The sequence below is a fragment of the Bos taurus genome, chromosome 24 (assembly GCF_002263795.3).
Source record: "Bos taurus isolate L1 Dominette 01449 registration number 42190680 breed Hereford chromosome 24, ARS-UCD2.0, whole genome shotgun sequence".
In the NCBI taxonomy this organism is placed as follows: Eukaryota; Metazoa; Chordata; class Mammalia; order Artiodactyla; family Bovidae; genus Bos; species Bos taurus.
The window spans coordinates 34,506,589-34,520,739 of record NC_037351.1 but is presented as its reverse complement, the minus strand read 5'-3'; the positions used below and the strand labels follow the sequence as shown (position 1 = coordinate 34,520,739).

At 45.0% G+C, this 14,151-nt stretch overlaps 1 protein-coding gene across 1 annotated transcript in view; it reads left to right on the top strand.

Annotated features, from left to right (window-relative positions):
• The first annotated feature begins 6,494 nt into the window (after positions 1-6,494).
• Positions 6,495-14,151, top strand: part of MIB1 (MIB E3 ubiquitin protein ligase 1) — a 90,409-nt gene continuing 82,752 nt past the window's right edge. The window contains exon 1 of the mRNA NM_001206030.1: positions 6,495-6,723. Coding sequence (NP_001192959.1) covers positions 6,495-6,723 — 229 coding nt within the window. The remainder of the gene's footprint in view (positions 6,724-14,151) is intronic.

Genomic DNA, 14,151 nt, shown 5'->3' with positions numbered 1-14,151 from the left:
ATGGACTTTAGCCTACCAGGCTCCTCTGGTTATGGAATTCTCCAGGTAAGAATACTGGAGTGGGTTGCCATTTCCTCCCCCAAGGGATCTTCCTGACCCAGGGATCAAACCCAAGTGTCTTACGTCTCCTGTCTTGGCAGGTGGATTCTTTATCACTAGCGCCACCTGGGAAGTGGTGGTGGTTGTCTGAGTCTTCTCTCTTTTCTCTTGGTCTGTATAGGAAAATGTGAATTTCATTGGTGGTTGTTTACATTAAAATGTAGGTTACAGGCTATCTAGGAGGAACTGACTGAACTGGAATTAATATCTCTCAGATACAAATACGGCAATAGACGGGAATTTGTGTCTTCTCTTCTTGGGGGAGAGAGAGATGGTGCAGGTATCTTCATGTTCAACAGAATAGTTGCATCCTGTTAGGCAGATGCTTGATGTTACTTCTTTGTTACCTGTAAGTATTTAAATACAGTAGAGTGAGAATGGTCCTGAGTACTCCAGAGGGTAGACTATTCCTATTATTTGTTGGAGACCACTGATGAGAGAAGTCATTTTGGTTTCCTGCTTCTGAGATGGAGCTTACAGCAGCTTCTGGGTTCCTCCTCAAGCAGGGCGGTTTCAGGGGTTGCAACAGCAGAGTGTGCCTTGCACTCATGGAGCTCTGACTTTGGCAGTGGCAGAGACAACGGTAGGCGACTTTGGGCTCCTGGTCTCCTGCAGCTTCAGTGAGCGTGGGCCCCTGACTTCTTGCAAAATAGCAGTTGTTTCAACACCAATAGCTTCAATGGCACAGTGGTCATGGGTCCTTGGTAACATTATTTCCTCTTCTAGTCCTGAGGGATAGTGTTCTCCAGTATTTTCTAATCTCACCTTGCTTCTGTATCCCTTTGAAAACTTTTGCAAACAATTGACTACATTCATTAAATTCCTTGTTTGAGTATTTAGCATGTTCTGTGTTTTCCTAAGTGGACACTAGCTGATACGCTTTTCTTCTTGGGCACCCAACTAAGCTACATTTTTCCTCCCTTTAAGTTACATGTGGCTGACTTCTAGGCGATGGTATATAACTGAGTGATATATGCTATTTGGGTCCAAGACTTTTGAAAAGTGAGTATGCAACCTTCTCTACTTTTCCTCCACTTTCTTAAGTGTGACATAGATAACTTTAGGGGGTGGTAGAATAACAGAATAAGTCTCTGGATGGCCATGTGGAGGAAAGCATTAGGCTATTATATGAATGGTAAACAAAAATTGTATTTGAACCTTTATGTGCTTTGGTGTCCATGAGAACAGATGGTGTTACTCTAGCTGATAAAGTTATTCTCCAAATATTATACATTTTTGCTGACTATAAAGCAGCCACAAATGCATTCATAGTAATAGAGTAGTAGGTGAACAGCAAAATTAGTACATTTCTGGAACAAGGATTTATTTCTCTTACTTATGGTTGGAATAAAAATTGTACTATTTTTGAATACCCCTAAATGTTTCTGAACAAATGGGAAGATAAGCCTACATATGTGCAAAAATGCGGAGAAGGCAATGGCACCCCACTCCAGTACTCTTGCCTGGAAAATCCCATGAACGGAGGAGCCTGGTGGGCTGCAGTCCATGGGGTCACCCGCTAAGAGTCGGACACAACTGAGCGATTTCACTTTCACTTTTCACTTTCCTGCATTGGAGAAGGAAATGGCAACCCACTCCAGTGTTCTTGCCTGGAGAATCCCAGGGACGGGGGAGCCTGGTGGGCTGCCGTCTATCGGGTCGCACAGAGTCGGACACTACTGAAGCGACTTAGCAGCAGCAGCAGCAGCAGCTTACTTTACAAAGTCAACCACAGTGTAACATGCTGTGGCTATATTTTTTTCTAAAATCTTTTTATCAACTTATTAATGCATGTCATGTGATCAATTTAACTGGTTAGCAAGAAAAGAAGGAAACCAGTAAAGATCCCAAGAGAGGAGAGTTGGCAGAGAGAGAATAGCACATTTAACACTTCCAGGATGAAAACACTTTAAAATAGACTAGATATTAGGCTGGTCTATTTTGAACAAATACTGTAACTGTTAATTTTCTAAAATAAGCTCTTTTTGGTCTTTGGCATTCCATATTGGTATTTTCCTGTTTTGAACATGAAAAAGTAAGAATATTTATTTTGCTACATTGCTATTCATTGGTTATACTTTACATCTCATTATTTGATTCAGCCGGAGTACTCCTTGCTCCCTTGACTCTCAGGAAAAGTGACAGCAGGCTGACTTCGCATTCTTGCTGGGCTGTGAACCACTTATTTTAAATCCAATACACCATAATGTCATTTAAGTAAAAGCAGCCAGAGACCAGTCTTACAGCCCTCTTATTTTGCTGTGTTTTGTGACTGGGGGCCACATTATGTAACGGATAGGGGTTGTTACAATGGGCAAGGTGCTTGTAAACTCTTTCCAGGAACTTGTGCTGTTTGGGGTCTACTTACCCCTCTGACTCCGTATAAGGGTAAGACACATGTCATTCAGAACCATTCTGGTCAGTTTAGAAACACACCACTAATTACCCATGGTGAACTGAAATGCTTTCAGTTTACATAAACAGAAATATAGGTCACCCTTAATCTGTGTTGTAATCTGTCCTATTCCTCGCCCTGTAAAAAGGAAGACTAAAATGTTCAGTTCAGTTCAGTCGCTCAGTCTTGTCCAACTCTTTGTGACCCCATGAATTGCAGCACGCCAGTCCTCCCTGTCCATCACCAACTCCCAGAGTTTACCCAAACTCATGTCCATCGAGTTGGTGATGCCATCCAGCCATCTCTGTCGTCCCCTTCTCCTCCTGCCCCCAATCCCTCCAAGCATCAGGGTCTTTTCCAATGATTCAACTCTTCACATCAGGTGGCCAAAGTATTGGAGTTTCAGCTTCAGCATCAGTCCTTCCAATGAACACCCAGGATGGACTGGCTGGATCTCCTTGCAGTCCAAGGGACTCTCAAGAGTCTTCTCTAAAACCACAGTTTAAAAGCATCAATTCTTTGGTGCTCAGCTTTCTTCACAGTCCAACTCTCACATCCATACATGACCACTGGAAAGACCATAGCTTTGACTGGACGGACTTTTGTTGACAAAGTAATGTCTCTGCTTTTCAATATGCTATCTAAGTTGGTCATAACTTTCCTTCCAAGGAGTAAGCGTCTTTTAATTTCATGGCTGCAATCACCATCTGCAGTGATTTTGGAGCCCCGCCCCTCCCAAAAAAGTCTGACACTGTTTCCCCATCTATTTCCCATGAAGTGATGGGACCAGATGCCATGATCTTCGTTTTCTGAATGTTGAGCTTTAAGCAAACTTTTTCACTCTCCTCTTTCACCTTCATCAAGAGGCTTTTTAGTTCCTCTTCACTTTCTGCCATAAGGGTGGTGTCATCTGCATATCTGAGGTTATTGATATTTCTCCCAGCAATCTTGATTCCAGCTTGTGCTTCTTCCAGCCCAGCGTTTCTCATGATGTACTCTGCATATTAAGTTAAATAAGCAGGGTGACAATATACAGCCTTGACGTACTCCTTTTCCTATTTGGAACCAGTCTGTTGTTTCGTGTCCAGTTCTAACTGTTGCTTCCTGACCTGCATACAGGTTTCTCAAGAGGCAGGTCAGTGGTCTGGTATTTCCATCTCTTTCAGAATTTTCCACAGTTTGTTGTGATCCACACAGTCAAAGGCTTTGGCAGAGTCAATAAAGCAGAAATAGATGTTTTTCTGGAACTCTCTTGCTTTTTCCATGATACAGCGGATGTTGGCAATTTGATCTCTGGTTCCTTTACCTTTTCTAAAACCAGCTTGAACATCTGGAAGTTTACGGTTCACATATTGATGAAGCCTGGCTTGGAGAATTTTGAGCATTACTTTGCTAGCGTGTGAGATGAGTGCAATTGTGCGGTAGTTTCAACATTCTTTGGCATTGCCTTTCTTTGGGATTGGAATGAAAACTGACCTTTTCCAGTCCCGTGGCCACTGCTGAGTTTTCCAAATTTGCTGGCATATTGAGTGCAGCACTTTCACAGCATCATCTTTCAGGATTTGGAATAGCTCCATTGGAATTCCATCACCTCCACTAGCTTTGTTCATAGTGATGCTTCCTAAGTCCCCCTTAACCTCACATTCCAGGATGTCTGGCTCTAGGTGAGTGATCACACCATCGTGATTATCTGGGTCGTGAAGATCTTTTTTGTACAGTTCTTATGCGTTTTCTTGCCACCTCTTCTTAATATCTTCTGCTTCTGTTAGGTCCATACCATTTCTGTCCTTTATCGAGCCCATCTTTGCATGAAATATTCCCTTGGTATCTCTAATTTTCTCGAAGAGATCTCTAGTCTTTCCCATTCTGATGTTTTCCTCTATTTCTTTGCATTGATCGCTGAGGAAGGCTTTCTTATCTCTCCTTGCTCTTCTTGGAACTCTGCATTCAGATGCTTATATCTTTCCTTTTCTCCTTTGCTTTTTGCTTCTCTTCTTTTCACAGCTATTTGTAAGGCCTCCTTAGACAGCCATTTTGCTTTTTTGCATTTCTTTTCCATGGTGATGGTCTTGATCCCTGTCTCCTGTACAATGTCACGAACCTCCGTCCATACTTCATCAGGCACTGTCTATCAGATCTAGTGTTCAGTTCAGTCTCTCAGTCGTGTCCGACTCTTTGCCACCTCATGAATTGCAGCACTCCAGGCCTCCCTGTCCAACACCAACTCCCGGAGTTCACTCAGACTCACGTCCATCGAGTCAGTGATGCCATCCAGCCATCTCATCCTCTGTCCTCCCCTTCTCCTCCTGCTCCCAATCCCTCCCAGCATCAGAGTCTTTTCCAATGAGTCAACTCTTCGCATGAGCTGGCCAAAGTACTGGAGTTTCAGCTTTAGCATCATTCCTTCCAAAGAAATCCCAGGGCTGATCTCCTTCAGACTGGACTGGTTGGATCTCCTTGCAGTCCAAGGGACTCTCAAGAGTCTTCTCCAACACCACAGTTCAAAAGCATCAATTCTTCAGCACTCAGCCTTCTTCACAGTCCAACTCTCACATCCATACATGACCACAGGAAAAACCATAGCCTTGACTAGACGAACCTTTGTTGGCAAAGTAATGTCTCTGCTTTTGAATATGCTATCTAGGTTGGTCATAACTTTCCTTCCAAGGAGTAAGTGTCTTTTAATTTCATGGCTGCAGTCACCATCTGCAGTGATTTTGGAGCTGAAAAAAATAAAGTCTGACACTGTTTCCACTTTTTCCCCATCTATTTCCCATGAAGTAATGGGACCGTATGCCATGATCTTCGTTTTCTGAATGTTGAGCTTTAAGCCAACTTTTTCACTCTCCACTTTCACTTTCATCAAGAGGCTTTTTAGTTCCTCTTCACTTTCTTCCATATGTAATCCCAAATTCACACGTAGTACAATCAGGCCACGCTAGAACTTTAATGAAAGACTGACCCACAAGGACTCCGTTTCAGCAGCCCCGGCGGCATCCAGAGCCTCACTTCCTCCAGCCCCACCTCCAAGCTGTCCAGACGTAGTTCCCTGCCCCGCCCCTCCCCTCACAGCCAATGGGAAACGCCGCACCACCCGGGTCCGCCGCGACCACAGGGAGCCGCCTCTCCTTTGCCCCAGACTGGGGCGGGGCATCTACCCCTCCCGGCTCCAGGCTGTGCGCGTGCGCAGTCTCACTGGGCCTGTGCGAGACGCTTAGGGCTGGATTTTCCTCTCCTTCCTTCCCCCACCTAGTCGCGCGACTTTCCCAAAGCCTACATCGCAGTGTTACTGAGGGTCCCTTTCCTAATCCCTCAGAGGACGTGCTGCTCCGGCCTTGGGTGCGCCAGTACCCGGATGTGGAGCCGCTCTCGCCCGGCGGGGACTCTGTGGCGGGGCGGAGCGCGGCGGCGTGCGCGGGGGCAGAGAGAAGGGGGCCCCTGGGCCCGGGCGCTCGCCGGACGCCGGGAGGTACCATCACCGCCCACGGGGGAGGAGGCGGCGCCGGCGCTCGGGCGTCCACCCCGGGGCGAGGGCCCGGGGGAGAAGATAGGCCGGCAGTTAAGCTTGCTCCCCGCCGCCCGCGCCGTCTCCCCAGGGCGAGCCTCCCCCGGCCCCCTCCGCTCCCCGCGCTCCCGGTCGGGGGAGAGCGTGGTTTCCTGGCGGCCGTCGCTGTAGCCCGGCCGGGGAGCCCGGAGGAAGCGGGGGAGTCCCCGCCCACGGCCCCCTCCCCTCTGCCCGCCCGCCGCCGCCTCAGCCTCCGAGCCGCTGCCGTCCGGCCTCCAGTCCGAGAGGGGGGCGCGGCGGCGGCGACGACGGCTGGGGAGCGGCTGCGGGCTCGGCGGGGACCGCGCCGCCGCCCCCGTGAATTATTCCCACGTCCCCCGGGGCTCGCTGCCGCCCCCGCCGGCGCCGAGAGTCCGGCCCGGGCCCAATTCCCTTACGGGCCCCCCGGCGGCGGCGGCGGCGGCGGCGGCGGCGGAGCCCGCAGCTCGGGCCCCGATGAGTAACTCCAGGAATAACCGGGTGATGGTGGAAGGAGTCGGGGCCCGCGTAGTGCGCGGCCCGGACTGGAAGTGGGGGAAGCAGGACGGCGGCGAGGGCCATGTGGGCACGGTCCGGAGCTTCGAGAGCCCAGAGGAGGTGGTGGTGGTGTGGGACAACGGCACGGCTGCCAACTACCGCTGCTCCGGGGCCTACGACCTGCGCATCCTGGACAGCGCGCCCACGGGTAAGGGCGGCCCCCGGGGCTCGGGGCCTGCGCGTGGAGCAGGGGCAACGCGGAGTGGGTGGGGGGCGTCGGGCGGCCTGGGCGAAGCCCCGCGGTCCAACGCCTCCCCCGCCGCGCCCGGCCGGAGGGAGCGGGTAGGGAAAGAGCCAGAGGGAATTTTAGGTTCCTTACCTGGTAAACACAAACTTACAGAAAAAAAGACTCCCCTGCTTCCCTTCCCTCCGCCCAGTCCCCAAGGGAAATGATGGCTGCACCAGTACAAGGATGCTTTCAAACCTGGAAGGCACAAAGCACCGGGAAGACAACAGACCCCTCCCCTCTTCCAGGGAAGGGATCTGGAGAGGCCTGTCCAATTGAATTGAAATAATCAGCCTCCAAGTGATAAGTGTCTGAAGGGAGGCTTGCCTTGCCATATGGTGTTTCGTTGGCCGGTAACAATTACCGAGGGGCCGTTGGTACCTCGGTTTTGTTGCGATTCCCTTTCTTCCTCATCTGACATGCAGAAAGACTTGGAGTTCTGTAGCTGAATGCCACTTGATACCCTGTGGACTGATTTTTCATCTAAATTGTTTCCTTGTGTATCTTTATAGCAATAGAACGAAAAACAGTCTCAATATTGAACCCTTTCTTTGTGTTAAATACTCTCTCAAGTGGAAGATAGGCATAGGGTCACCTGGTATCTTTTAACATCTCAGTTCATCTGTAAGGTTAAGGCAGAGACTTATCCATTAACAAGGCTCTGAGTCATTGTCTTTCTCGATTCATCACATTTCAGGGAACTGTTGGTTACTGATTCTAGAATTTTTCTGTAATGTAATCACCTGAAAGCTTGTTCTCAGAATAATTTAATCGAATTCGTTTTCACGTAGATTTATCCTTGGGACCCTGTTCAGTAGGAAATAGTTTCAGATTTCATATTTGATAGTTTTCAGCATGCTTTAGCTATTTCTAAAGCTTTATGATTGAGTTTGGCAAAATCTAACAGATCCTGTAATGGGTACATAGTTGTTATTAGCAGCCAATAGAAAGGAAATTAACACAAAGGCAATTCAGTTATTGAATAGATAATGCCTAGAATTGTGTTTCTTAGCTGGTTGTTTAAATGTTGCAGAAGATTTATGTGCAGGGCCAAAAGAAAAGATTTCCCGGTACAGGAAGGGACCACCAGTGTGTTCTTACAGAATACTCACTGGAAGCATATGTAAATATCAATGTATTGTAAATCTGCAACCCTTTTAAAACAGTGTTAAGAAACTACTGTATTACTCTCTTCTGTACTTCTGCTTCTTATCTTAATAGTACCTATTATTGATTGTTATACTATGCTATGCTAAGTCGATTCAGTCGTGTCCCACTCTTTGCAACCCTATGGACTGTATAGCTTGCCGTGCTCCTGTGTCCTTGGGATTCTCCAGGCAAGAATACTGGAGCGGGTTGTCATGCCTGTTTCCAGGGGATCTTCTCCATCCAGGGATCGAACTTGCATTCCTTATGTCTCCTGCATTGGCAGGCAGGTTCTTTACCACTCGCGCCACCTGGGAAGCCCCTTGGTGATTGTTCCATGTTAGCAAATATAGGTCTACCTTATTATTTTATAGCTGCATAATATTCCAGTGATTGTATGCCGTACTTTATTTAACCAGTGGTGTGTTGATGGACATTTGTATTGTTCCAGGTCTTATTTACAATGATGTTTTGAATGAGTCCTTGAACATGTATATGGATGTGTATTGAGCGCTGCGGAAGTGGAATTGCCGCATCAAAGGGTACATATATGTAACATTTTGGTAGATGTTGACTAAATGCCCTGCAGAGACATTTTTACCAATTTGCCCTCCTAACAACACTATGGGGCATATTCTTGTTTCTGGACACTCTTAATTAAAACTTTATCCTGCTGGCGCAAGCTAAACTTTGACCACAACTCAACAATTTGAAGGCATCTTGGGATCCGTAATGGTAGGTTTATGGGAAACTTTAAATATCTTTCCAGGGTAAAGGTAAAGTGTAACAAATCCTCTACTGCAGCAGGTTTTGAAGGGATATTCCTGTTCCCTGCATGCTTTATAGTATGGGATATATCTGTCCTATAAATAGTTGCATTATCTTATGTAAAAACAGGTATTTTTCAGAGGTTTAAAAATCTTAGTTTACAAGATAATTTTACACATTATTTAATCTGTTGGTATGTATCAGTTCATCTTGTTCATCGGATGCTGTTAGCAAACGTTTTTAAAACCCCTATAGAAAATTAGTGTTGCAAATAAAGCAAGAAAGTAAAGTTTCTTAAAGGAGGCAACGTCTGCTCTGTTAAAATGTAGAGCAGTCCTGTTTACTGTTTGGGACAGGGTTTCTCAGTTTTGGCACTATTGCTGTTTGGAACTGATTAGATAATTCTTTGCTGGAGGGGCTCCCCTGTGCACGCGCCTCTGCCCACTGGTAGTAGCCATGATAACCCAGAATATTTCAGACAGTGCCAGGTGCCCCCTAGAGAGCAGGGTTGCCCCCAGTTGATACTCATTAGTTTCAGGATATGTGCTTATGTGGTAAAAGTATACCAAAAAGTAATAATAAATGCCAAACTCAGGGGAGTGGATATCTTTACATTGAAGGAAGTGTAGTGTGGTAATTTTTTTGGTAAATTTTATGTCGTAAACTGGGTCGTGGGTGTGTAGGTGTTTGTTATATTTTTATGCCTTTTGTGTTCTTAAGCTTCATTGTTTTTAAAATTCTTATAATATTTACCAGGACAACTGAGATTGATTATTCAAGTTTTTGTTTCTTATGTGTACTCACAGTATATGAATAGAAAATTTATTGAAGTCTGGAAATTAAGAAATGGGTACGTTTTAAAATAAAATTCTGTGAAACTTCCTAAGAATTAAGGATTCTGGAATGGTTGAGTCATTTTGAATCTTTCTGTTATTCCTTTACTGTGTTTTGGAGATTTTGTCCAAGGGTTGTATGTGGGGTCTGTCACGTTTTGGCACATAAGCTTTATTTAATTTCTTTCGGGTGTCATATGATAAGTTTGAATTTATGGCTAGGATAGTCAAGCTTTGAAAAGAGGAGCATTTAGTGTATATTTGAATGATATAACTTCTGTCTTGTATCCAGATATATTTGGTTAATTTGTAGTGAGTAAGAAGATTGTGGAAATACCTATGTTATTGAATTCGTTGGGAGTTCATTTTGGGAACTGTGTAATCAAGTAGGTATAGTCAACATTTTATCATTTAGATACTGACTTTATAGGATTGGGGAGAAATGTCTTTTTACTCACTGCTCGTTTTTTGGTCACTTGACCTCAGTGTTGTATTGTTACCAGAGAAAGAGTGGAGAAGATAATTTGCGTTGCCCATTAAGGTTCTGTCTACCCTCCTGAGTATGGATAGTGAAAGTTAGAAGTATAGATGATTTTATTTAAAATCAGCTTCTGGTATTGTTGGTCCAGGCTGTCTTGGGGTGGTTCTTTGTCGTTTTCTTCCACCTCTGGCAAAGAGTGCTTCTTGGTCACACGTGGACCAACTCCTTAGACATCATGACTCAGTTGAAGGCCTAGCAGTGCTCACCCTGGTTAAAAAGTGAAGTCAATTAATAACCCTCAGCATTTCCTTTCCGAGCCCCCTTATTTCTCTTCTGATCTACAGGAGAAAAGAGTGTTATCTGGGGAGAGAGCCTTGGGAAAAAACAGGACTTTTGTGAACAGTGTTTGGAGAGTAGGATGCCAAACCTGAAAAGGATGAGATATTGTGAGATGAAAGTGAAAGTGAAGTCGCTCAGTCGTGTCTGACTCTTTGCGACCCCGTGGACTGTGGCCCACCATGCTCCTCTGTCCATGGGATTTTCCAGGCAAGAGTATTGGAGTGAGTTGCGATTTCCTTCTCCAGAGGATCTTCCCGACCCAGGGATCGAACCCAGGTCTCCCGCAGGATGCTTTACCGTCTGAGCCACCAGGGAAGTCCTAACCATTGTGAGATGGTTTTTGCTAAAGGCATCTGTAAGGAGAGCTTGATTTTCCTAAAGAGCCTATCTATTTTGAAGACTTAGATAACATACCTTTTCCTTTTTTATCTTCATCTACTAAAACGACGTTCTAAATGATGAAAGTCCATCTAGTTTTAATACTCCCTGTAGATTGCAACTTGGTTGAACGAGGACCTCAAGAAATCAACTTGAAGTTCTCAAGAATAGTTACCCCTCTATCAGTACTTGTCAGAGAGTAAGCATGGCTATGGTTTTTCCAGTGGTCATGTATGGATGTGAGAGTTGGACTGTGAAGAAAGCTGAGCGCCGAAGAATTGATGCTTTTGAACTGTGGTGTTGGAGAAGACTCTTGAGAGTCCCTTGGACTGCAAGGAGATCCAACCAGTCCATTCTAAAGGAGATCAGTCCTGGGTGTTCTTTGGAAGGAATGATACCAAAGCTGAAACTCCAGTACTTTGGCCAGCTCATGGGAAGAGTTGACTCGTTGGAAAAGACTCTGATGCTGGGAGGGATTGGGAGCAGGAGGAGAAGGGGACGACAGAGGGTGAGATGGCTGGATGGCATCACCAACTCGATGGACATGAGTTTGAGTGAACTCCGGGAGTTGGTGATGGACAGGGAGGCCTGGCATGCTGCAATTCATGGGGTTGCAACGAGTCGGACACAACTGAGCGACTGAACTGAACTGAAGCATGCAGGTCACCTGGGAACCTTTAAAAATGCAGATTCTGATTCACTAAGTGTGGAATTCAGCAAGGGTAGTTTAAAAGCTCCCAGGTGATGGAGATGATGTTGGCCCTTGGACACACCTGGTCTTAGTTGTGGCATGTGCTTAGTTGCTCAGTCGTATCTGACTCTTTGCGACCCTGTGGACTGTAGCCCACCAGGCTCCTCTGTTCATGGGATTCTCCAGGCAAGAATACTAGAGTGGGTTGCCATGCCCTCCTCCAGGGGATCTTCCCAACCCAGGGATCTAACCGGGGTCTCCTGCATGGCAGGCAGATTCTTTACTGTCTGAGCCATCAGGGAAGCCCTAGTTGTGGCATGCGAACTCTTGAATTGCGGCATGTAGGGTCTAGTTCCCTGACCAGGGATTGAACCCAGGCTCCCTGCATTGGGAGCACAGAGTCTTAGCCACTGGACCACCAGGGAAGTCACCTGTAATGCTGTCTTAATATATGGTGGTGGTTTAGTTCCTGCTGCTGCTGCTGTCACTTCAGTCGTGTCCAACTCTGTGTGACCCCATAGACGGCAGCCCACTAGGCTCCCTGTCCCTGGGATTCTCCAGGCAAGAATACTGGAGTGGGTTGCCATTTCCTTCTCCAGGATCAAACCCAGGTCTCTTGCATTATAGGCGGATTCTTTACCAACAGAGCCATCAAACTACAGGCTTATCTCTGTGGTTAGATTAGATATTTCTTTTTGGATGTGTCTCCAGGTAGCCTCCCACAGGTTCTCTCCTCCACCTTTAATTGCTAGACAGTATGATTGCAGTGTTCCCTGTGCTCCTTTCTGCTGCTCCAGGGATGCTGGTTGTAATTGTCTTTTGCATGAGATGATTAGTTGAGGGGGAAGGAATGTGTGTGTGTTTGTTCCTTGTATCTCCATTTTCTATCAAAACCATAGCTCTGGATGAGTATTTTCTGAATAAGTCGCTCTTCTCAAAGAGCTTTGGACTCATTAGATGTATAGGTGGATTCCTAACACAGATAAAAAGAAACTCACGCTTGGAGAGATGAAGAAACTTGTTCAGTCCCAAAGCTGGTGAATGGCAGATTATAGGGACGAAAACTCAGTTAATTCATTGCTTCTCCTCATCATCCTCTCTTCTGTTTATAGTAGTTCAGAAATGATCACCATTTGTACCACTTTTCCTGAGGGAAAGTTGACTAGAAAACTGAGATAAATTGTTCTAGTCTGTGATATGGTTGTTTGATTAACTTAATGTAACACTATGGTTGGACATTAATGGTTTACATGTATCCCACATGTAACATGTAATCCAGCCCTATGGGACCCCTCCTTTAAGCCTCTTACATTTAAATAATCCTGTTTTTTCATTGTTTTCCCATTTTTAGAAGTGGTGGATTTGCGTGGTTTCCTGTCTGCTGACTGGACCCTGATTAATGCAGTGTGTTTACCTAACTCAGTCTTATGTTTCTATTTCATTTACCAGTTAAGTAAACATTTTTATTGAAATTTAGCTGGTAGTTTTCCATCTTTTCTGATCCTGATCATTTCTTACAAACGAATTGGAAGGTGTTTCATTTTTATATTTTGAATAAATGAATTCAGAATCCACTGAATTTAAGATGAAATAAAATGATTTTCTTTTATGGATGCAGATATTAGAGTTTATTGGTGACACACAGTGTTTCAGCATTAAAGACCACATAATGAGGGAAGTATCTTGAGATGTCACTTTTCACCTTGCTTACTCTAGTTCCCTTTAGACTGCATTTATTTTCTTATTTCTTGTCAGACATCACCTTTACCTGGAGGGACAGATTAAATGGTATAATTAAAAAATATATGTATCTTCTAGGAAGCATACTGTTAGCAACCACTTTTCATTCTAGAAAAGGTGTGCAATTTGGGAATACTTACTCTTATTTTGTAGGAAAAAAAAGAAACTTTAAGCACTTTATCTCAAGATAATCAACGTGTGGTTTCATATCATTAAGATGTATTCTGCAAGTCTGCCTAGCTATGTCTTAGTGTGCCAGAAGTGAGCGACATTGTTAGACCCTCAGCTGTCAAACTCCCACCCATCCTCACTACACCTTGTATTGTGTGTGTTGTATGATTTTTTTTTGTTTTTAGTGACGCACTGAGGGTTCTAGTATCAGCTGAGTAATGTATAATTACTAACCTAATTTAATTCTTAGATTTTTAGAAAATAGTAAATGTGAACGTTTTAATGGAAGTCCATACCCTTTTTCAGAATGCTTGGGACTGAGTTTATAAACTTTTGGAATTTAGAGCTGTAATATGGTATTCCACAGCGTACATATCACCCACTTCCAGGTTCAGAGCAGCACCTGTCATATCAGATACACCAGTATTTCTGCAGAAAGCGTATGAATAATTATACTAAGGGAAAAACATCTGCTTCACTGAATACACCGAAGCCTTTGACTGTGTGGATCATGACAACCTGTGGAAAATTCTTAGAGATGGGAATATCAGACCACCTTACCTGCCTCCTGAGAAACCTGTGTGTGGTTCAAGAAACAACAGTTAGAACTGTACATGGAACAATAGATTGGTTCAAATTTGGGAAAAGGAGTACATTAAGTCTGTATATTGTCACCCTGCTTATTTAACTTATATGCAAAGTACATCATGCAGAATGCTGGGCTGAATGAATCACAAGCTGGAAATCAAGATTGCTGGGAGAAATTTCAACAACCTCAGATATGCAGATGATATGACTCAAAT